The sequence below is a fragment of the Grus americana genome, chromosome 5 (genome assembly GCF_028858705.1).
Source record: "Grus americana isolate bGruAme1 chromosome 5, bGruAme1.mat, whole genome shotgun sequence".
NCBI lineage: Eukaryota > Metazoa > Chordata > Aves > Gruiformes > Gruidae > Grus > Grus americana.
Genome location: NC_072856.1, coordinates 45,057,023 through 45,083,614, shown reverse-complemented (window position 1 = coordinate 45,083,614; position 26,592 = coordinate 45,057,023). Strand labels below are relative to the sequence as shown.

Here is a 26,592-nt window from a genome sequence, read left to right as displayed (position 1 = left end):
ACAGGGCTGTGGGGCAGGGACAGGCTGGGGACGGGGCTGTGGGGTGAGGACGGGCCTAAGGCTGAGGCTGTGGGCAGGGACAGGTGGGGACAGGGCAGGGCTGGGACAGGCCACGGTACCTGAGGAGCCTCCTGTTGAAGCATACCTAACCTAAGATGTCTTCCGCAGCCCCAGGCAGGGCCGGGTGACAGGAGACGGTTTGATTATGCCTCGTGTCCTGGCTGTCAGTACCTTTGTGCAGCCCTGCCTGTTCACGTGCCGTATGGCCCCCGGCACAAGCTGGCACAGGGGCTTTAACATTATGAGTTACCTTACGTATGATTCCTGGTACGTAAATGGACCTATGTATTACCAAAGGGTGCTGTTCCATGATGCTCTTTGTTGAACCAGCTCTGGATTGCTGCAGGACAGCTGTACTGGTGGTCTTCCTGCTCACCTTGACAAATCATGGCGTTGGGCTCATGTAGGATGATACTGCCATGAGCCTCAGCCAGTGGGATGTTGCACAGTTAGAAATGGGCAAGGTCATCATCTCACCATGGCAAATAGACAAATGAGTCCATAAGTGAGCCCCATTCCTCAGGTGTGGTCTGCATGTTGAAAACATTTGAGAATCTCCCAGCTAAGCTTCTGTTTTCTGCCTGCACCCAGGTGGGGAACCACTGGTGGAAAAAAGCCCAAGGAACTCATTTGCAGAGTCTGAGAATTAGCTCGGGATAGTCATAAAAGGCTGTCTGGCAGCCAGGCATCTCTCAAAGAGCCAAGTCCAGGTTATGCACACGTCCTTAATTTAGCTATTGCTTAATAATATATGAATGGTAAACTGCAACCTTCAAAATAATCTCCTAATATAAATTTGCAACAAACATCCTTGGGATCATTTTCAAAGAAAAGAGGTTGAATAAAAACCAACAGGGAATAGTCTCTGAGGCTTTGAGGATGTGCCGACTGCTTTAATAAAAGGCAACTGAGCCAGAAAGGCTTTCTGCCAGGGATTTCTCCACGATCTCTCTTTTGAGGGCTAATATCCTTGAACAAGATCACCTGATGTCAACTGCTTTTAACCACAGCCTCTTGCCTCCCAAATAAATACACCAAACATTGCCATGTCCAGTAAGCGTGTGGAGGCAGAGCAGATGCCCCAGGAGTGGCATGCGTGGCTAGGCTTTGTCCACTCACCCAGCAGCTCCTGCACAACCAGGCGTGCCCTGGGGCAGGTAGGTTTGTGCTGGGGCTGGGGTCAGGGGGTGCTCAGCTGAGAGCGGTGCTGGCTCTGCTGGCTGCAGCGGTGTCTGTAAAGCACCCTGTGATAAGCAAGGGGCTCGGCGTTGCTGCTTTCACTGTGTTGTTCCATTTCCTGGCCACGTCCTACACCACAGACCTCCAGGCCAGCTGAAATGCCTCTGTGTTCCCATGGCGGGGAACGCTGGAAATGGCTGGGTGCTTTCTGTGGGAGCTGGGCAGCACCTGGAGCTCTGCGCTGGCTCCTCCCTTGCCTGCAGCACTGCTTGCCTCAGGCCTGGTCTATTTGCATCACCTCACCAAGGGTTCACCATCCTGGGTGGGGTTTCCAGGCCAAATTGTAGGGGGGAATTGCTTGTCTGGCCCTCTGCCCACCTGGGCAGCCAGCGGCTTGGCACCAGCCCCCCCTGCCTGTCTGACCCCTGGGAGACAGTCGAGCGGCAGGGAAGGTGGCTGGACTCCGGCACTGGACCTGACCTCCTGGACATCCATCTGCATATTCAGAAGTCGTTCCCAGCCGGTTGGCTGCCTCCAGCCTCCCCACTCCCTCTAAAGGACCTGAGCGCAGCCGGAGGACACGCTGGCGCTGCCTCTGCAGCATCCCGCAGCCCCCGGACGCCTGCCCTCGGGGTGCTGCACTCCCCGTGCCCCTGGAGCCCAGGTGAGTGGGGCGGAGAGGTGCGAGCGGCTTGGGTCGGGGACCGCTCGCTGAAGACGGAGGTATGCAGCGGCTGGGGAGGACTCTGGGGGGAGATTTGCAGTGCTGGAGGGGCAGCAGGCTGCTCTGTGCACAGCTCTCCCACCGAGGAGCACCTGGGGAGCCCATGTGAGGCGGCTCCCTGTCCCATCCCACAGGGGGTTAGGGTGAGGTTAACTTTTTAATTCTCTGCGCGGTAATCAGGAGTAACAACAATTACTTTAGGGGTTCAAACCAATCATAAATTTACTTAAAACTCAGTGGAACTACAAAAGATAGAGGCTTGGCAAAAGTTATAACAATGCTCAAAATTTAGCAGAACTATGAAAGGTAAGGGTTTAGCAAAATGTGTGACGGTATTACCCTAATGTGCTGAAAATTAAGTTAGAGACAGAGTGATAGAGAGGAAAAGAAAGAGAAAAAGAAAAGAGAGAGAGAGAGAGAAAAGATATCACCACCCTTGGATCCCACGATGTTCTCTGCTTATAGTTGTAGTCTTCAGGTGGTGGACGCGCGCGTGCTAAAAACTTGTTTTCCCTTTTTATAACCTGATGTGCCCGCCCCATAGGCGGGGGTCTGTCATCACTGAGCAGGCACAGTATGTGCTCAGGAATGTTCGGAAATGTTCTAGAAATGAGTCAGTGGGTTGTGGGGGTCCTGGGGGTCTCACTGCCCCCCCCCCCCCTTCAGGGCTGACCAAGTGAGTGGTGATCTTTCACAGGCACATGGCGCACAGGACACAGATGGTCTTTGTTGACATGTTTCAGGAATAGAGGAGTGGTCTCACAAGACATTATCCTGCCTCCACAGGCTCTGTTCTTGGTCAGCACTCCCTCGTCATCAGTCCATCCCTGCCCATGTCAGGACGGGTGTTCGTGACATTCACTTGTTATCAGGGCCTTACACTCCCGTTTTGGAGAGGACATGCTTTCCTTCTCTTCTGAGCATCTTCATTTCATTCCTCGGTCTTTTTCTTCAGGTAAGAGGAGCCTTGGCTGCTTTTTAGCATTTTGGAAGGTGGTACTGGTGAAGACTGATAGTAAGAGTAGGAACCAAAGCACACATCTGCTAACTCAGCGGGGAAGGGGCTGCATCAGCGGGAGCAGTTTGCTTGGGGCAGCACCTCCTGGTCCTGTGGTGCTGGGGAGGCTGTGGGGGGGAGCCAAGGCCACCCACAGCGGGCTGCCATGGCCTGGGACCCCAGGCTCTGCTCCCACCCTCCAAATCTCCAACAGAAAGATGGTCGTGCTGGAAGCCTTAGGCAAGTGGAGGGCTTCTTGACAGCTCTGAGTCGGTCTGCTTATGAGGGGTGTATTGCCCCAGGTTTCTGGGGCTGGAAAGCCTCAGCAGAAGGGGCGGGTTAGCTCCCTGACCTTGCTGTTGGACACAGAGGTTAGAAATTGTCACCAAGTGCCAAAAGAAGTGAGGCAGCAGGACTGGCTGTCTTTCCATGCCATGCAGAAAGGCCTCAGGGTGGATGAAATCTATGACTGCATTGCATTTGCTGTGTGGCTTTGTTGGAAGCAGCTTGCAGGCAAAGAGGCGGCCGCAGGCGGTGGTGAAGCTCCTTACACAAGGGTGGGGGTGATGCTGAGAGCTGCCAGCACCCTGGCCTCGTGCTGTACCACAGGTAAACAGAGTAGTTTGAATGCCCCCATGACAGACTGTTAGGAAATTGAAACCCTAATGTTTGGGAGGGGTGGGGAGACAACAGGGGAGAGCAACAAGTGGTGTCAGACAACCCAGAAAATACTTGGTTTGTCAAGATTAGAGCTCTGCAAAAGGTAGAGCTCTCCCAGATACCTGCCTGGAACAAAAGGCTGTTTGAAGAAAGGCAACCTGCTAAAAAACAGTGAGTAGAAAACGATCTTCTACACTGCTTATTAGCCTGGGGTACACACCGTGGGGCAGACAGTCATGGGGACAAGAGACGGATGGTGCTGAAAATGACCACACATTTCTGAGTATAGCCAAAGAATCTCAGACACTTCAAAGGTGCCTGGAAGAGACGTAAACCGTCCTACTTCAGGGATGCAAAGCTACTGCTAATTAATGTGGATGAGGAAGAAGCGTCCCAGAGGGATGGTTACTCTGTAATTGCCCAGGATATGAGCTTTTGTGCCTTTTTTTGCAAAGCTGTCCGAGTGAGCAAGCGGAGGGGGTGGATCCCTGCCTGGAGTCAGCATGACAATTTTAAGCCTGGGGCTGCTGGCTCAGTAGTTTCTCTCCTACCCAGTAATCCCCATCCCCATTCCCATTCCTTTTATTCTGTGTTTTAACAAGCACTTAGGAGCACTGTGCTGTGTTAGCCTGAACATCCCAGTGCATCCTGCTCACAGCAGGTCACATCACATTTTCACTCTTGCTGTGCCCCTTCCCACCAGCCTGTTTGTGCCGTCCCGGCCTCCCCAGCACTGCCGCCCATCACCGTGCCTTCAGGGCTGTGGTGGTGGGTGCTGGGTGCTGGCAGAAGCACTCAGCAGCCATGCCCTGGCCTAGCTGCTACGTGCCATGAATGCTTTCGCCAGGGATGTAGCTGCCATCCCTGTGCCCGGCCAGTGCCCGGGAGCACCCAAAACCACCTTTGCCCAGGTGTGCGTGGCAGAGGGCTGCATCTGGTGCTCACCACCCTTGTACCCAAGTCCACGAGCCCAGAGGGGAGTTTCCCTGGAGGCCTCCGGCACGGGTGCAGCTGGTGGTGTGGGAAGTCTGCACTGCCAGGCCCATCCAGGGCTCAAACCATGTGAAATGCACTCCAGACACCATAAATGCCTGGCTGGTAGGTGGCAGCTGTGACAGCATCCAGGGCGTTGCTGCTGTCAAGCGACACCTGACAGCCTGCTCACAGGTTTGGCAGAACCCGGCGCAGGGAATGGTCTGGGAACAGGGATGCCCTGGGAATCTGGGAGGAAAATCTCCGGCCATGTGCACGCAGAGCTGCTGTATGATGTCCTGCCCACTGACATTTCTTGCTTTTTCTCCAGCTCCACACCTCTAGCAGGCTTAAACCTTGAACACCTGGGAAACCTGCCAGTCCATCACTGGAAATGATCCCAAACCAGCTGAGGTTCAGCTCTCCCATGTCCAGGCAGGAAGAAGAGATGATGGATGGCAGCACTGCCTCTGAGCAGGACAGAGACCGTGCCACTCCAGGCCACAGCCAGGGGCTGAAAACAGAGCCTTGTTTCCAGACTGACTCTCTTTTGCCTTCCTCCAGCACATCCCTGATATCCCAGCTCCTCAGCCACCCCATGGCTGGCAGGAGCCTGGATTCTTGCATCCTCTTCCCTTCCTCCCAGGCAGTGGCCCTGCCTCAGGACTACGAGTGTGGTGCTCCTGCAGAAGGAGCACAAGCCCTGGCTTTCCCTAGGATTCGTGCCCCAGCTTCCGTGCCCTGTGCTGGTGACAGGGACCAGCTCTCTGACCAACACCTACGAGCCAAGCGGGCCAGGGTGGAGAGCATCATCCAAGGCATGAGCCTCCCACCAATCCCCTCGGAATTTCGCACCGGCTTGGAGGCAGCTTTTGGGCACGAGAAGGAGAGGGGTAGCGAGATGCCCCGGGAGAGCAAGAGGAAGCCGAGGGTGCCCCAGCAGGGCACAGGGGTGGCCGGGCAAGTGGCCCCCACAGGAGGCAGCTTGCATGCCGAGGGCTGCCAGCAGCTGAAGGAGCAGCTCTGCCTTTTAGAGCAGCAGCTGAGGAGGCTTCAGGAGAAGTTTTCCCAGGTTTGCAACTCGGGGGACGCTGCCCAAACCCAGAAAGATGCTGAGAAAGTGCATCCACTGCCTGGGAAGCCTGGAGACAGACCGGACAAGGACAGTGCTGCTGCCACCAGTGACCCACACGAAGTGCCTCTCTGGAGGAGCATGCCAGGGGTGCACAGGCAGGAGGAAGAGGAGGACATGGGTGGCGCAGGTGGCTTGCCTTCAGCTGCAAGGGTCCTCTCACAGGCACTGAAGCATGAGCTGGCCGGGGTGACGTCCCAGGTGGTGGACTCGGTCCTGAAGACTGTGTGGCCAAAGGCAGCTGGCCACCTCCTGCAGCAGCACTGCAGCATCCCGGTGCCAGGGCCAGGTACCAGGACAGAGTATTTTGCTGCTGGGAAATGCAGAAAGCCACTTGCTGAGCCATCCCCCATGAATGTGATGGGCTCGCTGGGCTCACCCCAGGCTGAGGTCCTGTCAGGAGCTTCAGGAAGGAGCCCAGGCTCTCATGCTGGCTCCTTCAGTTCAAAGGGGGTCAGAAAACCCTGTCAGGTACCCAGCATGGGTTATGCGCTGGGCTTGGCCACCCCCACCCAGGACAGCCAGCTGCTGAGCCAGCTGCTGGGCTGCAACCAGCATGGTCCCTGGGGCAGCAGCTCTCACGGGAGCCCCTCTGCTCCAGAGAAGGGTCCTCTGGAGCCCCTTGACTTGCACTGGGGAACCATCAAACTGAGGTCATCAGTTGTGAGGCAGCAGCAGCAGCATCCCCTGCCCCTGAGCCCTGCCAATGTGGAGAGCCTGGCGCTGCTGCCGGCTGGCAGGGATGGCCACAGGGAGCTGCAGGCTGCGATGGATGGAGCACCCTTTGCCTCTACCCATATATCCTTTGGGGGCAGCCGGAGAGGTCCCTGGGCTCAACTGGACCTGGAGAGGTCCCTGGGCTTGGATGTGTTCCCCTTGTCCTCTGGAACCACAGCTTGGCACAGCCCTTGCTGGTGTCCCCAGGGCCAGGGTCCTCCCTGCTCCACAGGGGGCTAAAAGGGGAGGGGGGGGCAGGAAAGGGGTTCTGAGCTGTGGAGGGGCACTGCTGCTCCTCAGGGTTGGCTAGATGCTGTAGCTTAGCTGGGAGTAGAAGTCAGGAGCTCCCAAGCCTGCTCTTAGGCCATCCTGGTAGTCCTGTCATCCTGTTCCCACCAGCCTGTGCTGAAGTGGGTGCCATCCTCTGGCTCCTGCCAGTGAGGCGGGGGGACAGGAGATCATACCCCCCCCGCTGCCAGGCCATGGGGAGGGGTTATTGCAGGCACCAGGCATGTGTGTGCCAGGGCCAGTGCTCAGGGATGCACCGAGCCGGTCGGGCTGCTGCATGCAGGCTTTCCTTGACCCTGAGGCAGATCCAGGAGGCGCTGACCCCCGGCCACCTGAAGAAGGCCAAGCTGATGTTTTTCTTCACCCGCTACCCCAGCTCCACTCTACTGAAAACCTACTTCCTCGACGTGCAGGTAAGATGGCAGCGCCCGGTGCTGGTGCCAGGCAGGGCTCCTGTGTGGCGTGGCACCCAGCCTGCCTTGCTGGGGAGCCATCAGGAAGGGGATGCTCTGCTGTCCCCCCCACCTTGCTGGCAGGAGCTGGGGGATGGCACCCACTTCAGCACGGGCTGCCCTGGAGTGGGTACTCAGGGCTGCGGCAGACCTGGGCCGCCGGGTCTTTGCTCTGTGCAATCAAGATGTTGGGATTAAAGCACATCACGAACATGCCTCCCCACCACAGAGCAGCTAGGATCTGAATATCAGCGGGGAGAGGCACCGCCGGCACCCCCATGCCATGGTCCTGGCTGGTGCTTTTGCCCCCCTGGGGCAGGGCTGGGTTTGGGGCCAGGCCAGTGGTGTGTGGCTGAGCTTGCGGGGGCTCCTGGGTGGGGAGGCTCAAAGCTGGAGTAACACCTGTCTTCTGGCTCTCCCCTCCTGCAGTTCAGCCGCTGCATCACCTCCCAGCTCATCAAGTGGTTCAGCAACTTCCGAGAATTTTACTACATCCAGGTGGAGAAGTTTGCCCGGCAGGCCCTGCTGGAGGGCGTCGCAGATGCTGGTACCCTCCGAGTCTCCCGGGACTCAGAGCTCTTCCGTGCCCTCAACACGCACTATAACAAGGGAAATGACTTTGAGGTGAGGAGGGGGCGGTGGGGGTCGGGGCGGTGGGGCTGGCAGGGTTTGTGAGGGGGAGCCAGGGACCTGGTGGTGCTGTGGGCTGATGCCCATCTCACCGCAGGTGCCAGGGCGGTTCCTGGAGGTGGCCAGCCTGACGCTGCGGGAGTTCTTCAGTGCCGTCAGGGCGGGCAAGGATGCCGACCCCTCCTGGAAGAAACCCATTTACAAAATCATTTCCAAACTGGACAGTGACATCCCAGAAGGGTTCAAAGCCGCAGGCTGCTCCCAGGAACTGCTCCGCAGCTGAGTCTTCATGAAAGCAGCCCTGGGTCCTGTGTGCAACCACCATGTGCTAAGCACCTCCTGGGCACTCTGTACAGCATCCATTCTTCTGACTATTCTCCCTCAGTCATGTAAGACAGCTCCTCAGGTGAGGTCTATTGCTTGCCTCAGGTGCTGGGATTTTATGCTGTGTGTTTTATTCCCCCACTCAAAGCCAGTGCAGTCCTGCTGGAGATCCATGGAGGGGAGGGATGGAGATGAAGCCATCAGGCTGGAGCCTGGGAAATTGCCCTGCCCTAGCTCTCCCTGTGACCCTGGGCAAGCCGCCTTCCTTCTCTTTTCCAGAGGGCCGCAGATCAGGGCAAACAGCCTTTCTGTTTATAAAGCAGGCAGAGGTCCTCGCATCGGGCAAAGTTTTCTTGGCACAGCAGAGTGGTGGATGTGCCCGGTCCAACAGCACGCTTTGGTTTCTGTCCAGATACAACACACCAGAGTCCAAACAAAACAGCTGGTGAATTCCAGCATTTCAAGCACCCTGTGAAGATGGTTGACCCTGTCTGGGAGATGTAAAAAGTGTTTGTTGTAGCCAGCACAAACAACACTCCCGCCCCGCCTCCCCCTGTGCTGTTTGGCAAGAGCCCCCCCCATGCAGCTGCGCACCAGGGCTGAGCAGGTGTGTGTGCACTGGTGGAAGCATCCCAGAAGCAACTGCTCACCAGCAGCTTCACCCATGATGCTGGAGGAGAGCAGGGCTCTGCAACCTGCCCATGGTGAAAGAAGAGCATGTTATTTGGGACCTGTCAGTCCCTGTGGGTTCTAACACAAGCTGTCCTGGCTGGTGAGGAGCTGGCCCTGAGGTTTGCAGCCCCATTGCTGTAGGGGTGTAAACCCAAGGAGGTTTCTTTTCCCTGTGACCAGGAGTCAGCGGCCACTTTTCCACCCAACAGAGCACGGTGAAGTCTTTTGTGTTAAGGGCTTTCGTGTCCTATCAGAGGCGGCAGTGGGGAGGGAAAGGCTGTGAAGAGGAGCGAGGTCCTGGGAAAGGCACAGGAGGAAGGCTCTGGGAGGGCAGTGGTGTCTAACTATGGATGAGCAATGACATCCCAGTGCAAAACACTTGGGGAGAAGAGGACTGGGAAGAGGTCAAGGGGATGTTGGATATGCTGCAAGGTGCCAGGTGGGTACTAGGGCATTGCAAAAAAACCACAGCTCTGGCATCAGACGAGTGAGGAAGCGTGTGATAATGTCAGAGCAGGATGGGGTGTCCAAAATAGGGGTGGTTTTACAGTGGTTCTCCCCATTGCAACTGCGGCCAGTCAGATTTCCTGAGGTTTGTATATTTTACAACCCCAACACCAAATTTACTCAATTTTTAAATAAACGCTTGGTTTAAGTTACCCCTTTACACCCCAGAGATCTATTTGGTAACTTCTGCTCTAATGTGTTACCCTGGGAATTTCTTGCTTTTTGTTGGGAAAAGAACAACACCGTGACAAAAGGGTTCACTCCTCCTGCCAGGATCTCTGAGCAGCACTGACCAACATCCTCACTTAAACCTGCACCCTCACCCCGATGCCTCTGGTCGGTCCACTCTGAACTGCAACTTGAAGCAAAGTGCAGCAGCTGTTGGGAGGATCACAGGGAAACGCATCCCAGAGTTTACAGGTGCTGGACTCAACTATGCAGCATCCTGGAAGTGCTGCTGGTGGCACCGTGAAGGACAGGACGGTGCCATTCCTGCTGGCAATAACCACTGCAGAGCTGAAGCAATGCATCGGGTAGGCAAAAACTGATGCTGCTGGAAAAGGAAATGATGGCCTGGCTCAGGGAAGGGGTTAGGAAATTATTTTGACTGTAGCTAAATAATTAGGGGACATAAGAAACAGGTTTAACTGAAGAGATCCTGCTGGAACAAAGCCCTTTTACAGACAGTCCCTGGGGGAGCAGTTTCTTGCTTCCTCTGCTAACATGCAAGTTTGTGGGCATCAGTAAAATGGCAGGTTGGGAGGCTGAGGGCAAGGCAATGCCCCACATGAGAGAGTGGCTGAAGTCTGGTCCAACCTCCTGCTCAAGCAGGGCCACCGAGAGCTGGTTGCCCAGGACCACATCCAGATGGCTTTTATCTCCAGGGAAGGAGACTCCACAACCCCATCACTGACACAGATGATGAACAGGATTGGACCCAGCGTTTGCCATGCAACTGCAAGGAAGCAGGAATTACAGAGCTGTGTTTTACACTGGCTTTTGTGAAATGTGGACCTGCGTGACCACGACAAAGAACACCCCACATCAGTTGTCCTTTGCCTGTGATGAGGCCTTGCCACTTCTATCCATGGGGTGAATTCTGCCCAGGTAGATTTCTCCATCCAACAGAAAAAGGAAAAAAAAAGCAGGGCTAGAGAGACTCTACAAAGGACATGAGGCTACAGGGCACTTGTCTGCCTGGCTTCTTCCCCAGCAGCTTTTCAACCCCCTCTCCACCTCCAGCCAAGTGTGACAGAGAGCACAGAGGTGTCAGGGACGCAGAGGGAGGATCTACCCACCTTTTGGTCACCCCACGCTCCCTCTGCAAGCAGAGCTCCTGTCTGGGGAGCCAGGGGTGCAGCTGCCTCCTCCTGGGGTGCTCACGTGCCAGGGGAGCTGCACCCAGGCAGGCACAGCTCCGCTGCGCGACGCTGATGTGGGGTGAGCTGAATCGCAGCCCCGCACTCCTGCCAGAGCCTTGGAAAGCAGCAGCAGGCTGGCAGAGAAGGTGGGGGGGGGAATTCATGCTGCCTTCCCTCCACCTCGGTCATAGGAGCACCGATACAGAGAAGGCAGCACATCTGGGATGTGGGGAGAGCTGGGGTTACTCTAGGGGTGATGGAGCCTGAAGCATAAGGGAAATAAGGTGTGAATTCTGAAGAAATTAAGGTTTCACTGGTGGTGCTGTGCAGGGTATGGTGTGCAATTTCATTTACATTCTAGTGGTGCCCAAGATAGAGCAGCTAGTTTTCAAACAAAGACTAACGGGTGTCTGTCATGGGGAGATTTCTAGTGAGAAAGTGTGTGTGCTTGGAGGGCTGGGGGGAGAAGGGAAAGCCGCTGCCCACACAGTGTCTATGACCACAACCCTCGGGCTTGGGTGGGCTTTTGCTTCACCATTTCCCACTAATTACCTGAGGAAACAACAGGGGTAATGCACTCACTACCACTGACTTGGTTTCATCTTTAAAAAAAAAAAAAAAATCCTTTCCTTCCCTCTATCCAAATTTCTGTATACGCAAAAAGCCCACAGCCACCCCTAACCATCTCCTCAGGGAACAATTCCTTGGGGCTATCCTTTTACATTTCCAATCAATCACACTTATACCCCACCCGCAGCAACGCACCCAGCCCACGCAGCTAAACAGCAGCAAACACCACCAAGCACTATAAAAAAAGAAAATAAATATTAATAAAAAAAAATCCGTTTCCTACCCCCAGGCTGCTGGTGTCCTGCAGCAGCCAGAAGAGGGAGATGAGACCACACTGACTAAGCTGGCGAGGCCCCGAGAGCCCTTACGTACTCATCTATGTTATTACTTACCATAAAAGCCCTTATTACTCATGTACAGCTAATTAGAGCTTGACAAAGTTCATCCCATGTGCCAAAATAGCTTGGGGGAAAACTGACAGGCTATAAAACATCTCTGGTTTTTCTTTACTCCTCCTAATGACTTGGACCTGTCTGCAGGGACCGAACCAGCCCTAGAGGTTCCTAGATGAAGCAGATGTTCTTGAAAGGGACCTTCCCTCAAGTACACATCTCAGATGCGTATTTGGCATTGGGGCAGCTCTCTCCAGGTAAGCATCCCCTGGTAAGCCAGTGGCCCGCACTCACGAAATCTCAGCAATGTTTCTTGTCCCATTATGCTAACTGGAAGGACAGATTAATCCAGGTTACAGTACAAATACCACATTTGAGAGATCCAACATCACTTTTCAGCTGGAGAAGACGCCCCTCCCTCTGCCTCTGGTGCACAGAGCTGCCCTGTGCTGCAGACTCAGCTCCACGCTCTAGGGGAAGGCGAAGAGATGCACAGACAGACTGTGGAGATCAGTCTCAAGGATAAAACACTGTGGGGTCCCCCAGGACAGACTGGTATTGGTATCTGGTAGCAAAAGCTTTTTCTTTTTGCACACCATGAAATACCACATTAGCATGAGCCACGGACCAGGGCATGGGAACTGGGGCTGTGCCAGGCGCCAGCTGCATGGCAGCAGGTAGTTGATCTGTTCTCCTTTGACTTCTGCAACGGAAATCCCTGTTTTGATGAGATGGTGGCAATGAAGCCACGTGGACAGGGGTGCAACTCTCCCCTTCTGGGGTGCCCCAGCTCACCAGCCTGCTTGCAGGGCACCCCAGGTGCAAGCACTAAAGCTTGGGTGCAGAGATGAGCAGGGTGGAGAAGGGAAATGTCTCACAGGGAGCTCTGCCCAGACAGGGCAGCGCGGGCAGGTGCTGGGACAGGGAGGCCACCGTGTAGCTTTCAAGGGACATATTTACTCCAAGCAAGGGTGTGCAAAGGAGTGAGAGGATAGTCAGCCTCTGCTGGGAAAAAACCCAGCAAAACCAGCAGGGTGCCTGGGGGTAACACTCCTCTGGGAGATGGCAGCTGGGGTGGGAGAGGATGGGAGGCAGGCTGCCAGAGAACAAGCACGTGTGTCCATGCATATAGATAAAGAGCAAACAAGTAAATCCATTTTTAAAAGCGAGCCTGATCTAGAATGCTTGAGAACAGCTATCCAAGTAAAGCCAGTGAGAGCTGGGCCAAGGATCTCAAGGAAAAGCAGATTTAGGTCAATGCTCAACCTGTGTGAGGATACAGTCCATATTTATACACAAATTCCTTCTTAGCTAACTGTACAGGCTGCCGAGTGGCAGGTGAAGTCCCATGTCATTCAGTCCCATGTCATGATCAACTTTTTTTTTGTAACACACAAACATTACAAAACCCTAAAATTAGAGAAATTTCCTATTTTCTCCTTTTGCGATGATTTTCAGCATATTTACAGTAAGCAATCAAACCTACTGTCAGCCTCTGCCGTATTTCTATAGCCTTCCCAAATTTAGCAATTTGTTTTTCAGCACTAGGCTTTTGATTCGAAGTTCACAGGACAATTTTCACTTTGTACATTAGAGTGAAACACCGTTCTTGGTTTTGCTATTTCAATAAAATGGGCACTATAGACACTTCTGTGGCTATTTCCCATTACCTACTAAGCAACTCTTAATGACACAGCATTAAGTCCAACTGGCATGAGCCCAAATGTTGCTGGTGTTTATTGCTCAGGCTTTTATTGCTTTCTCGCTAGTTGTTCTACTAGATTAACAAAGGTTGTTAGGAGTGCCAGCCTGTACACCCAACAGGATCAATCTTTTTGTCTTATTGCAATCATGGAAAATAAGCAGCTAAAAGCAAATGGTGAAGTGAAAAACTGCGAGTATGAAAATACAAGATAGAGGAAAAAACCTGAAACTTCAAGGAAAATATTTTACTGGATTTCCCAAAACATGTATATGCCATCCATAGCTTTACACACAGAACAGAAATTATAGAAAAATACTTTGTATTATTTTAAAAAACTAAGTGAAATACCTGACAACATATATGTGTATATACATATCTATACATCTCTATATAAAACTCATCCTCATTTGATTCTTAGAGAGCGAGCACAAAATAATCAACAGCTTACGTACTTGTTTTCCATTTCTAGTTTCCAGGTCTGTAAGTAAGAAACAGTAGAAGTAAGGACAACTTTTGAAAACACCATGACTTCATGCTCCAGGGAAAAGTGAGGCCAGCCCTACGCATTTCTGCGTCTACCGAGTCCCCATGACTGGCAGTGCAACCTGCATTCACATAAAAACAATTACAAAGGCTGTTTATAAATAAAACACTTTAGAAATAGTAACTACAGTTACAAAAAGATAATGCTGTAGAAATGGTATTTTTAATAGCCACAGTGCTCTCTTTTCTTGAGCAATCATTATAAAACAGAGTATCATTTATTCATGTTTAGAAATGTCCCAGGCTGCAGCTGAGTATTATGCCAAGCAGCAGCAAAGTCTTCTCAGCTCTGACAGCTGCCGGCCCAGAGATTTTTCAGTTTGTTGTTCCGTTCGTGGAAGGCCATGCCCACAGCATGGCGCCCATAGCGCAGCACTTCCAAGCGTGCACACAACACCAGGGGCTTTTTACTTGGCAGTGGACTCTTCAAAGAGCCTCTGGGTAGAGCGCAAGCCCCCGTGCAGCACCCCAAGTTGCCGCTGCTGCCAGAGCTCAGGTGAAACCCTTCACTGTGGTTGTCTTCGTTATGCCACAACTTCCAACAGACCATTTATTCTGCAGCTATTTCTAACCCCTGAGCTTCAAAGCAATCTCACCTCTGTTTCTGACTAAACTTTTAATGAGCAATGTTATCCAAAAGACCGGAGCAATCTTTGCAGGAACTGGCAGCATCTGGAAGCTGGAAACATGATCTCAGTAATGGTCCAGTCAGTGAAGGTCTCTGTGTTTGTGGCACAGGGTCTTGGCTTCCCGAGGCTCTAACAAGCCAAGCCAAGGCAGGGGTGTTTGATCCAGTGACAAATGTTCTGCTTCAAGAACTTCACGGAGCTTTGATTATTTATTGAAATGTAAAGGAGTGACAACACTATACTCACCCATGTGCTAGCACTTAACTGGAGACATGTCTATCAACACTGTACTTTATGATTTGCTTGTGGAAGCATCTTCCATACCTGCAGTGTAACCAGGCAATGCTTTCTGCATTTGAACAGTGACACCAATCAGGGAAACAAAGTCCTTGCAGACCCTGGGCTGACTCATAAAGATGACTGCATTTCATTTTTTAGAATGGGCCACCTCATACTGGAAGGAATTATCTTTGGACCAGTGTTTCCTGAGCAGATACCATGGGGAAGACTGCAACAGCACAGAGCACCTGTTTGGTGCCGAACAAATTGTTGCCGCATGAACTTCTGAATAGCTGACACAAAACTACAGAATCCTCTTTCTCCCGAGCTGTTAGAAGCTTGCTTCCATAAAACTGCACTGCGTATTTCAAACAAAAAGATACAAGTTTCTTTCCTTTACATACTTGGGAACACCAGTGGCCATCCTGTTCCCTGCTAACAGCCTCCAGCCTGTCTGCATCAGTACACTCATGGTGAAGTCCATCACCGCCTCATGGTATCAATTTACTCAGATCCCCATCTGTGACCATTTGCTCCCAAATTTACTGGTTACACAAAAGCAAGTTTAGCTTTTGACTGCATCATGAATCACAGGCCAACATTTACACGGGAATACCCTAATTTCAATTCTCAAGAGCTGTTTCTTAACAAATAACGAATATTAAGGCCCCAGTCAGTAGACTGGCAGTTACCATCAGGAGATCTTACCTCTCTTAATACTACTGTATGGCCTGTTATGTCAACCACAGCCAACCATCGGCCTCAGAGCCATCCAGCTCTTCTTTCCACAGAAGCTGGTCTCTGGCAACGAGCGGCAGTAGCAATCCTTTGCAGAGCAGCTCCTCTCTTTGCAAACAATCAGTGTGGAAGGTGTTCCTCGGGAGCACAGCACTGGCATCACCTGAAAGCAGTGTGTAATGTCCCAAAAGTCTTTTCAGAAAAGTTTACTGGCCCTTGCACTATCCCTGCAACATGTTCCAGTGATCCACAGATCTTGCTAGTTCAGCAGTTTGCAAACCTCAGTTCACCATCTCACAAAGCTTCGCCTATAAGCCTTCTGGTGCCGGTTCAATTGTCTTTATTCAGTATATTATTGATGGCCATGTGTTTGGAGGCATTCAGTGGCTTTTTTCCACTGGAAATAAACCATAAAGTTAAAAACCCAAAACACAACAATGCACGCTGGAAGCTAAAGCTGAGAAAGGATTCTCAGATGTACAAAATAACAAGAGAGCTGGGGGAGAAGGCAACAGAGAGGATAGATGAATGCAAGTATTGTAGATGTAACTCTGATACCAGGCAGGTAGAAAACTGCAATCTGTAGCAGTAATGGAGTAATGACAAGGTAAATATGGTGTTACAAAAAAAAAAAAAAAAAATCAGGCCCTATATATGAAAGATCTACATAGAATAGCCCTAAATCCTGCTACAAACAAAGGAGCACTGAGATTAATAGGGAGGAAGGTTTTATGCAGACACTTCTTCAATGTCTGTTTTCCCTGTAAGACATTTAAACAGAACTGTAGCATTGGGAAACCCCCCTGCCATGGCAACTCAGTTCTGCACCGTTAAGATTTAGCCCACAAGTACGTTATCAATACATATGACAGTAGAGTAGCTTTGGACATTAAGTGTGCTCCAGCACATGAATCCACACCACAGTTCAAAATTACATGTGATTCATCCACTATCGCACATTAAGATGTTGCATCCCCCCAGCCCATCTGCAAAAATGGAAGAGGACTGATTCATGCGGGTAAACCCCTAGATAAAAATTCAAGTTAATTAGTCTATGAGAAGTGTTAAGGTGATTTCTGAGAAGCATCACTGAAGACATGCATCTTTGTTCCACTCCCTCTCTGGTAACAGGGCTTATCTGCTCCACATTAACTGTTCAGAGCTTGGCTCAGACGCATCCCGGGCGCAGGACGGAATCCCTGTGTGCATACGGTTCAAGGGCAACATGTCAGTGACGCTGCTGGAGGTAGGCTGCTGCTTCCAAAGGCAAAACTGCTCTTAAAATAAACCAAACTCCGTGACAATGACATCAGCAAAAAAACCCCAGCCAAACAAAAAAATGCCAGTTGATAACAGTGTAAGTCAAAAAATGGTGCCTAATTGCTACCAAGCATTCTTTTCCCTGTGATCACCAAAAGCAACATTTTACATATTATCCTATTTTCAAAACCTGTCTTTTATCACAGCTAGAAAGTCAGAAAAAAAAGGAATCTGAGACTGAATGCTGAATTCCAATTCTTACTTTTTCGCAATGTATTTCTACCCTTTTATACTTTCCAAAATTCCCTAGAATACTGTCCAGTCTTGATTTTGCTGCTACTTTATATCCTCTTTGCCAGGGAAGATGCCAACCAGGTACGTATTTGTAAAATATTTTAATAATGTTAATGACTCAAACTCAATGCAATTTTAGTGCCATTATTTCCAGAGGTCTTCCTTCTCCACAGCTGATATATCAAAGGTAGGAAACAATGAAAACAGTAATATTTAAGAAAAACCCCAACCAACCTACATATTGCAGAAAGTTAACAGTGTTTCTACAATACACAGACTCCACCTGTACATTCAGCCATACCAAACTCTGTACTCACCAGGTCTACACAACTTGACAGAGACACAGAGGAAAAAAAATAATCACAGCAAAGACTGAAACTTGAAAAACAGCAGCACAGAAGGCTCTGGAGGCCACGTACAGGTCTTAAATCCCTGCTGGACTGGACTAATCCAGCTGAAGAACTGAATGTAAAGGAAACCAATTTCAGCATCACACATTTAAGTTCTATATAATACACATGAGGCGCATTACACATTTGTGTATGACCTGTGCTAGAAGATGCAGAAAAAAAAGATGCCCAATTATGTTAATTATCACAAGGAGAGAAGTACATTATTTGTCTCCCCTGTACATCGAGGCTAACAAGTATCCTCCACTGTTGAAAATAGATCTATCTCCTCTTGATGCACGTAGCCAGGGAGAAATTAAGATAAAAGGAAATGCCAGAATAGTCCAGAAAAGGAAAATCAATGCATACTACAAGAGATGAGCTATACATCTTTATCTGAGAAAGGTAAATCTCCTAAACTGGACGAACTAATACGCCAAAGTTTCAACTTAAAACATTCATTGAAATTAGAGATGACACAGAACTGCTGCAGAAAAAGTATTTTTCAAGGCAATGACATTTGCAACCAGTTCCTCTGTGAATAAAAAACACCCAGATGAAGAACATACATAAATTACACTCCTGCAAAAATGCAGTCGCCTCATCACCAACCCTGGACCTCACATCGATTGTGCAGATTTATAAGTAATGTGTATTTCTGAAGTCCTGTTTCACTAGGAATGGTAAACAACCGTCTGTGAACAAGAACACAGCACCCCTATTTTCTCCTAACAGAACTTAGCAACAAAAAGGTCAGACGCTGAGAAGAGATGTCTGAACAAAGAGAGAAATTTTGCAATACTCCTTGAGAAAGACAATCTGTACAAGATTGCTCAGCTGTTATAGACACTGCTGAGGAACTTGTCTCCAAAACTCTGATAGCACTGGATGCTGCTGCATCAGGGTACATCGTGGAGAACAGCTTTTCAGAGAAAAATCCTCTGGACAACAGTGGCTTTTCAAATGAAATTCAAGACTAAGATTTAGATGCAGAATCCAAGAAACTACCAGAGTGCAAAGTGACAACATCATATGGTCAGCATTAGCAAAACATAAATCGTGCCAGTCTTAACTTCTAGATAGTCCTCTCCTTCAAGGTAGCATGTTGTAAGTCAATGAGAAGTCCAAGAGAAGGATGGAAATCCACAGAACTGAGACAATCTTCTACAAGCCAGTAGTGGACACAATTGACAAAGGAGGTGATAGAGAAATATTTATCACTGAGAGTGGCAGGTTTTATCAGTTCCCCAAACTGACCCAAAGCCAAACAGTTACTTCTGGTTTTACTGAGGTAAATCTAGCTTTTTAGTCAGATTTTTACTCTGTTCCAACTTGACCTTCAAGTAGGAGGTAACAGACATGCACTGTTAGCATACTACCAGCAATGCAGCATACTCACCATGTTAGTGTCTCTCCCCAATAGATTTGTGCATAAATTGCTTAAAGGCTACCTGAATATTCTCAAGCTACATATGAAATACATATACTGAAATGAGGCTGTAACAGACAGACTTTTAAGTAAAAATGAGGAAGTTTATACCCAAATTTACTTCAGGGCCACTCCTTCAGCATTACAGCAGATTCTCTCTGCCTGCTGGGAGAAGGGAAAGGAGATACAAATCATTATATTCCTAATAAAGGAATATGCAGATTGTAAACACCTTGGATAAGGGTATTGACATTCCTCCTTTACTATTAAGTACCTACTGCAAATTGTGCAGTAATCATATCATACATTGCACAAACCTGTTTGAACCATTCACAGTAGAGCTTCAAGTACATTTCTTTGTGAGATATCTCTGTAGCGTCTCTGATCAAGCTGAACTACTAAGATTTCTTAGCCGGAGTGAAATTAGCAGGTTCTTCTATCAGAAGTACCTTTACTGCTTTGGTTTGGATATTTATCCTTTTTTTCCCCTCTTGGAACGAAGAAAAATAAGCAAAAGATTCAGTAAGAAGCCTTGGAAGGCTTCAGAATTATTTCTTGCTACAATATATTTAAAGACTCTACAACTCAAAAGCAGCTACTAGCAAGTTAAATCCTGTTTTCCATTAGATGTCAGCAGTTGTCAACCTTTTTAGCAGGATAGAAAAAGACCACTGAATTTTGATGCCTCTCCTTAAAGCAAGATCTTGTTCCATATTTCTGCAGCACATAGGTTCAATGGAGTGCAAAATCTTGACTGTGGACTGCAAGTGATACGCCACACAACAGTGCAATGTTAATCCACAGAAATTTTTTCCATAGAAAAGTGGTGAATTTTTCTTTCATGAAGTAAAAGTTAATGGTTTAAAACTGTATCAGGCAATATGAAACCACAAAAATTTAATTATAGTGGAAACAATTTCAAGCCTTTGTTTTTTCTCCAATTTAATCTTAACATGAAATCAAAGCTTTAGTGACATCTGGTTGTCATTACCTGAAAAATCTTGATTTCTGTGTGACTCTAATTGAAGAGTACAATGAAATCTGCTACCAGACAAGTTAATCTGTCCACACTGTCTTCAAAGAAAAGAATTTGGCAACTTCAGTTCAAAGGAAATGGAAAACCAAATACCTCAAAGAATAGAAGTAAAGATTCATCGCTTGCACAAGAGTTCTGAGCATCCACAGATGAGTAAGTTGAAACAACGTAGGTGTTTGCCAGTAAAGCTGTGTTTTCCATGCTTCAAACAGTAGTACAGTATTCTCAAAAACCAGAAGCTACATATGCAAAGGCTAGCACCTGCATCAGCAAAGGTGGTCAAACAAAACTTTTATTGCTATCTGCATCGGTCTTACCAAAACAGAATAAAAAGATATTTAAAAAATGCTGCTTAAGATACCTTGTCATCCACATGTGGTGTAGTGCCAAATTACAGTAATCGTCTGTATTACCTACCTGTCAAAACAAGTATTTAGGTTTTTGCATTTTAAGGCCATTTACACTTTGAAGCAAGGAAGAACTGCAGCTCTGTTCCCTTTCTGTGCTAATCCCTGGAGAAGAAAAGTAACATCCTACAAGATTTAAACAGAAGAAATCTTAGGTTTTGAAAGATGCTTCTATTTTTTTTCTTTTTTTTTGGGGAGGGCAATGTTTCATTTTACATGTAATCTGTTAATGGCTTGTGGTTTTAAAGAGAATTAAAAAGTACTTTCAAATCACCCTTAACAGGCTTTTTTCAAGATGAACTGCTTTCCAAATCAGCTTGCTCAACTATACTTTTGACCTGCAGACAAAAAGTGTTAGGTATTAATTTCAGATTCTCCTCCACAAATATATATGCAGCCAGTTGCTAAAGCAGACACCTCAGACAGTGGCATTGCTAGCACATTCTAGCCACACAAGACAGATTCCAGCTCAGATAATTAAACTAACCGAATTCCCATTTTTCCTTTTTTGTTTTTTCTTCATTTAGATAGAGAGCTTTCACTTCTCTCTTTTTTTTTTTTTTCCTTCTTCCAATGAGCACTGCAATTATAATTTCTCTCCAAATATAGCAACATCACAGAGACTGGTGAAGCGGTAACAGCCTTGCATTCTCCATGTATTCCCCCGGGAGCACTAACTGTTCAAACACGGCAACTTCATATATGAATATACTGGTCACAGCAGACAGTTCAGATGCCATCCTAATAGAGAGCATCAGAAATTTCTTGTGTAAAGCTGAACATCCATTTATACACGTGTATCAACCAGTTACAGAAACAAACTTTGTCCCTGTACGCCCATACAAGGGAAGCAGTATGGAGAAGTACTTGAATGACTGACGCTCCAGAGCACAATGCCTAGGGGAAGGGACTCCCCTCCCAAAGAGATTCCATCTAAGAGTTCCACAAGTCTGAAAAATATTAGAAAAAACCCCAAACTGTGCCATTCCCACCCAGGCAGCTTTAAGGTTTTACATATTCAAATCTTAAATCCTATAACTGAAAGACACCAGAGCCTCCTGACTAGAAACCCAACACAGAATGGAAAACATAAGTGACTTCAAAACTCCTTCGTCTCTCCATTTCCAGTAGCTTTTTGTTTGGTAACAGTACCTGCGCTTACCTGGTTTAAGCAAAACCATGAATAAAAGAGCACATTCTGCTTCCAAACAGTATTAATCAGCTAGAAAGTGATAATCCACCCGAATGAAATACTGTCATTACCAATTTTCCAAGCTACATGCATGAGGAAGATTTAAGGCTCCAGACTGCAGATCCAGTACCACGCAAATGTGGCAGTGGTAGAAAGAGGGATCACAATTGCTGGAGCACTCCACTGCTAAGAATGAAACAAAACAGTTTCACCATGAAGAAAAAAGTGATTAATCTTGAGCAGAAATTATAAGAGTTTCTCAGCATTCCTTTAGTTGGTTGCAGGATTCTGACTCAGACCTGTAGGAATGGATGAGCAGGAGAAAACAACTTTGATTCAAGTTTTATGAGAGAACAAAGATGATTGCCCTAGAGACTCAAAATAGAAAGAGAATTGGGCCATTCATATTTTAAGTTCTAGGAAATTTCTGTTCTCATTTCTCCTATTATAAGAAAACTAAGTACAATCAGTCTTACACCACCACATTCTAAGAACTTGAATTTCTTTTTACCCACTTATAGTTCATGCTGCAAACGTGCAGATGTCAGTTGAGATGGCCACCTCTGCTCCTCAAATACACTATCTCATAGTACGCAGGTTGCCCTGGTGCAGTTTGATCCCAAGTCATCAGTGGGCCTCAAGTTCAGTATTAAGACCTCATTCTCCAGAAGCAATCTGGGAAACATTAAATAACAAAGAGAGGCATAATAAAAATGAACCCTGTACCCCTGAGTATTTGGCTTCCTGAGGATGCAGACCATGTGAATGTTCCACAGGCAAAGAAAACTCAGTACTGCTTCCCCTTTCCAGTCCACACACGCCAAGTTACAATACTCCAAGAGAGTTCCTGGGTTTCAGTTCAGTAAACTCATGGTCAGCTGCGGGTTGGTAGACAAATTAAGAACTTCATAGCAAAAAAGCACAATTTGCCTCCAATCCAGATCAACCACATTTTCTTCCAAGTCCTGAGGTCTGCCCAGTATCATATCGGTTTCAAAAATTTTGTGGCAGCAATATTAAAAATAAAATGGCACAATCTTCTAAGGGAAATTGTGTCCGAAAGGCATGAAACGATTCACCATGACAGCTGCATTAAATAAATGGACAAAGAATTTTTTTTCTTCTGGTAACAATAAATTGGTTTAGGTGGCAAAAAGCTGTCCCAGAGGCTGAATTACTTCATTCTTTTGGAAAGGATTCTCAGAGTGTTCCAATGATGTTGAAATCTCAAATTGGGAAAATCTGATTTTGGCTGGCGAGGTCATGTTTTCTCTCATTTAAAAGCACACTAGTGACAGACTATTCTTCTGCAGGAAGCGTTCTTTCTAATGTGACTTGCAAATCATGATTCTTCATAATTTTTAACTATTCAATTGGATTAGATGTGGGCTTTTTGGGGGTAGGTTAATATATTTGTTTCAGTGTAATATTACAACTCTACTTTTCCAATTCAATCCTCTCATAAAAGCCACTACTGAAATCTTACTCAGGATCTCAATGGTATTTAAATGGTTGTTCAGAGATTAAAAGGCTTCAGAAAATAGTTAAAACCACACCTTACAACAATAACAGTGATGTATTTTGTTTACCAACAGACAGGCAAGGAACAATTAATGGATGGGGTTCGCAAAGATGACTGAAGCAAAGTCCAAAAAATACCAGACCCAACCTGATGGGTGAAAAGTGAAAGTCTGACTTGTACCAACACCAATTCTTCCATTCTAAAGACTGGGAACTAATAACGTAAGGTGTTTATGTTGATGTAAACATTTAAGAAAAAGAAAACCATGACATTTCCAGAACCGATGTAATATTCTATGCTATATTTTCACTTTCATACCACAGTCAGACCATCATGCTTAATAAGCAATCCTACAGTAAAACACAAGATGACCGAAGATGACAACTAAGCTCTATTCACATAGCAGCAGCAGCATATCTTAGGTTGCACGTTCCCTTACAAAAAGCACATCTACTTCTCCCATGAGACACGTAGTTTCAACATTCTTAAAAAAGCAGACAGTCTTGAGAAAGACTGAAGAACCATAAGAAATTGTAATTCACAGAAAATACCGTTTTAGTAGTCAACCTTGCTCAAGAGGTAGCAGCTTATGATTTTTTCAGAGTTGTTTTTAAATGTGATGCACTGCACAGAAACAGTCCAACTTAGGAGTTAACACAATTGCATGCATGGTCAAAGATGGATCATTATCCACAAGCACTGGATGCATGTTTTCCTGTTTAGCCATCAATGAAAACGGGTATTCTTTCTGTTCAGTGCTGTGAAAGACTCTACTGCCAATATCAGTGAGCAGATGATGAGTAAGAACTAAATCAGGATCAAAACTTATGGATTCTGTAGTGCAGGATTTTCCAGACAAAAATGAAATCACTGATCACCAACCTCTGACTATAAACCAAGCATGGCCCTACCTAGCTATTCTCAGTTCTGTCAGCAGCAATGATGTATTTTTCCTTTTATCTTGATTTCTTCATTCACTGAAGGATGAGAGTAGGTAGAATCTGTTACAAGTTGTAGTTCTGGCGTAAATTATTTTCTTTGAGAGCCACTTCCATCAAGCAGATGAAGACTGGCCTGCTAAACATTCAAACCAACTGAAAAAAATGGCAAAGATTATGGAATGATATTTTGTACTACAGAAATGGAGAAGTTCTGAACTTCAGGGAACCAGGAAAACGACAACAAACAAACCCCCAAGCCCTTCAGCCTGTTCTGATCAAAGTCTGACAAACGGTCTGCAGCAGGATGTTTTCTGAAATTTTGCCCTAAACTTGAAGACTGATACATTTTCTCTCTGTTCTCAAAGTAAAACTATGTGTATTCTCTGCTCATCTCTCTTTAATTCTACATGCACCACAGAATAAACAGTGTGACCCCTCTGGTTGTTATCTGCTAAAATAATTTTCAAAATTGTTAAAACCAGTAAACAACACAAGCAGTTCTGTCACACACTATCCATTTGCATGCTCCAGCTATATTATTTAGCCTGGAAAGGAAACGTTAGAAAAGGACCTGGATCAGGTGTATTACCAAAAATACAGACAAAATCATTACCAGTTCTTAAAAGTCAAGAAACAGCATCTACCCATAACAATGTCATGCCACAAGAACTCCAATTTTGTTAGGGACAACTCAGGATAGACTCAAAGCCATTTTACACGTACCTGAGAGAGTAACTTCTCCAAAGCGAAGCTTGCCTGATTTCCACAGCAATACACAATACTGATTTTTTTGTTAACTTAGTTTCCCTTTGTCAACAACTCTGTCAGAATTCAAAGAGTACTTAGCAACATTTAAAAAAGAAAGTATATATGCCACATAATAGTACGTGTACACAGAAAATGCATATTTATTACCTTGCATTTTAGAAACGTTGCATTCAGGGAGCTTGATTTTCTTGTATTAAAACACACTCAAAGCATAACACAAGTTCAGCTATTCCTCTCATTTACCAAAGAGCTTTCAATCATGCACCACAGACAAGGCTGAGAAAGATCCAATAAACCAAAACATCAGAATGGCAAACTAACCCGTCCATTAGCACCATAGCTCTCCTTTAACAGCATAAACTATCACTGCACCACAACTAGTTGATTTACCAACCTAGATGCAAAACGCAATGTAATCACTCAGCAGAGCAACCAAGAATAGCAGAGAAGGAAATTCAGGACTTTGTTTTCTTCCCTCAGAAAGATCAGGAGGAAAAATTCAATTGACCACTAAAACAGCAATTATTTTTGGATTTAAACACCCTGCCTGGTTACAACATTGTTAACACAAGGCATTTGCTTCAAAACCTGAGAGGACAAAAGAAAGGTGCAGAGGTGATATACCAGCATCTATGAAGAATCTGTACCACTTTTAATAGTGTGAACTGGTATTCATTTATCTTTTTTAGCAAGCTAAACACATTTATTAAAGGAGTAGAAGGATATAACTTCTGGTCTTTGTTGCTTCTTTTAATGGTGTTTCTCTATGAGACAGTAGACTTATGAATGGAATGAAATACCCTGATAGGGATCGGTGTTGACTAAAAGACATAGTAAGACCAAAATGGATTTTCTTGACTGCCCTCTAGAGTACTCTGTAGTACCTGTTTTCAAGTTGAGCATTAGAGAAATGTTTTTCATACATTACTACCTTGAGTATTTCAGAGCCACCCAACAAAATTTATACTCACGTAGTAATGGAAATTTGACATAACTGATAAACTACGATCCAAAAAATAATGACTGTTTCTGCTCTCCAGGAAGAGCAAGAATGCTATGACTCCTAAAGGCCAGCAAACCTGGGGCCTTCATGGAGCCGTCTATAAGAAGAGCAGGTGACAAACCTAGAAGACAGGACACATTCCATAATATGAGCACAGCACCTCTTCCAGGGAAGGACAGTTCTGAGCACTGTCATCATGTGAACACAGACCACATTTAAAATGTCAAACAAAAGCCATGCTATACGGTCCACCAAGAACACCGAGTTTATAGTGAAATTTATTGTTCTGCTTCCTAATACAATAAGCTACAAGGTACATACAGTATAAAACGAGAACGGCCACAAAGCAAAGGTGATAAACATTCTGTGACAGTACAGTGGAGGTAACGTCTGTCTAATCCTTCCACTTTATCCCACAAACAGCAGCTAAAACTACTGGCCCTCCCCCTCCCTCCCCTCCGAAAATATTAAAAAGTAAACTGTCTCTCTCACTTAGGAGCAGTGGGATTCGTTGGTGGTTGTTTTTTTGTTTGTTTGTTTTTTGAGGGCACTGGTTATCTGCCAATATCTCAAGAAAATTGCTGAAACTAAAGTAACAAAGAAAAACTGTGAAGGTGGGAGTGACATGACCCATGCAAGATGCTCATGACACCTTGGTTCACTTCTCAGAGCAAATGGCCTGCAAAGAAAGGAAAAGTTTGTTACACCAAGTAAAACAGCAATTAATGTGGTCAGAGTTAAGATATAGTAAGCAAAATCTGAACTAGACAGGACTAGGCACACAGCTAAACTACTCTTTTAATGAAAACAATCTTCCTGT

General features: G+C 47.0%; 2 protein-coding genes across 8 annotated transcripts in view; one reads left to right on the top strand and one right to left on the bottom strand.

Moving 5' to 3' along the window:
- The first annotated feature begins 86 nt into the window (after positions 1 to 86).
- Positions 87 to 9,773, top strand: PROX2 (prospero homeobox 2). Its single transcript, XM_054828373.1, has 6 exons — positions 87 to 1,903; positions 2,750 to 2,918; positions 4,924 to 6,522; positions 7,035 to 7,142; positions 7,611 to 7,805; positions 7,909 to 9,773. The coding sequence occupies exons 3-6, from the start codon at positions 4,987 to 4,989 to the stop codon at positions 8,092 to 8,094; spliced, it is 2,025 nt and encodes a 674-aa protein (XP_054684348.1). The 5' UTR covers positions 87 to 1,903; positions 2,750 to 2,918; positions 4,924 to 4,986; the 3' UTR covers positions 8,095 to 9,773.
- Positions 9,774 to 13,575: 3,802 nt separating this feature from the next.
- The window catches only part of YLPM1 (YLP motif containing 1), a 51,683-nt gene continuing 38,666 nt past the window's right edge, over positions 13,576 to 26,592 (bottom strand). For all 7 annotated transcript variants that reach the window (XR_008577439.1, XR_008577440.1, XM_054828364.1 and 4 more), the window contains one exon: positions 13,576 to 26,451. The gene's annotated coding sequence lies outside the window, so the exon portion shown is untranslated. The remainder of the gene's footprint in view (positions 26,452 to 26,592) is intronic.

What these genes read in the sequence shown, in the direction of transcription:
- PROX2 (XM_054828373.1), top strand. Translation starts at nt 4,987, where the DNA reads ATGATCCCAAACCAGCTGAGGTTCAGCTCTCCCATGTCCAGGCAGGAA. An exon ending in CACCCTTTGCCTCTACCCAT is followed by an intron (nt 6,523 to 7,034) that starts ATATCCTTTGGG and finishes ACCCTGAGGCAG; the next exon opens with ATCCAGGAGGCGCTGACCCC. An exon ending in ACAAGGGAAATGACTTTGAG is followed by an intron (nt 7,806 to 7,908) that starts GTGAGGAGGGGG and finishes ATCTCACCGCAG; the next exon opens with GTGCCAGGGCGGTTCCTGGA.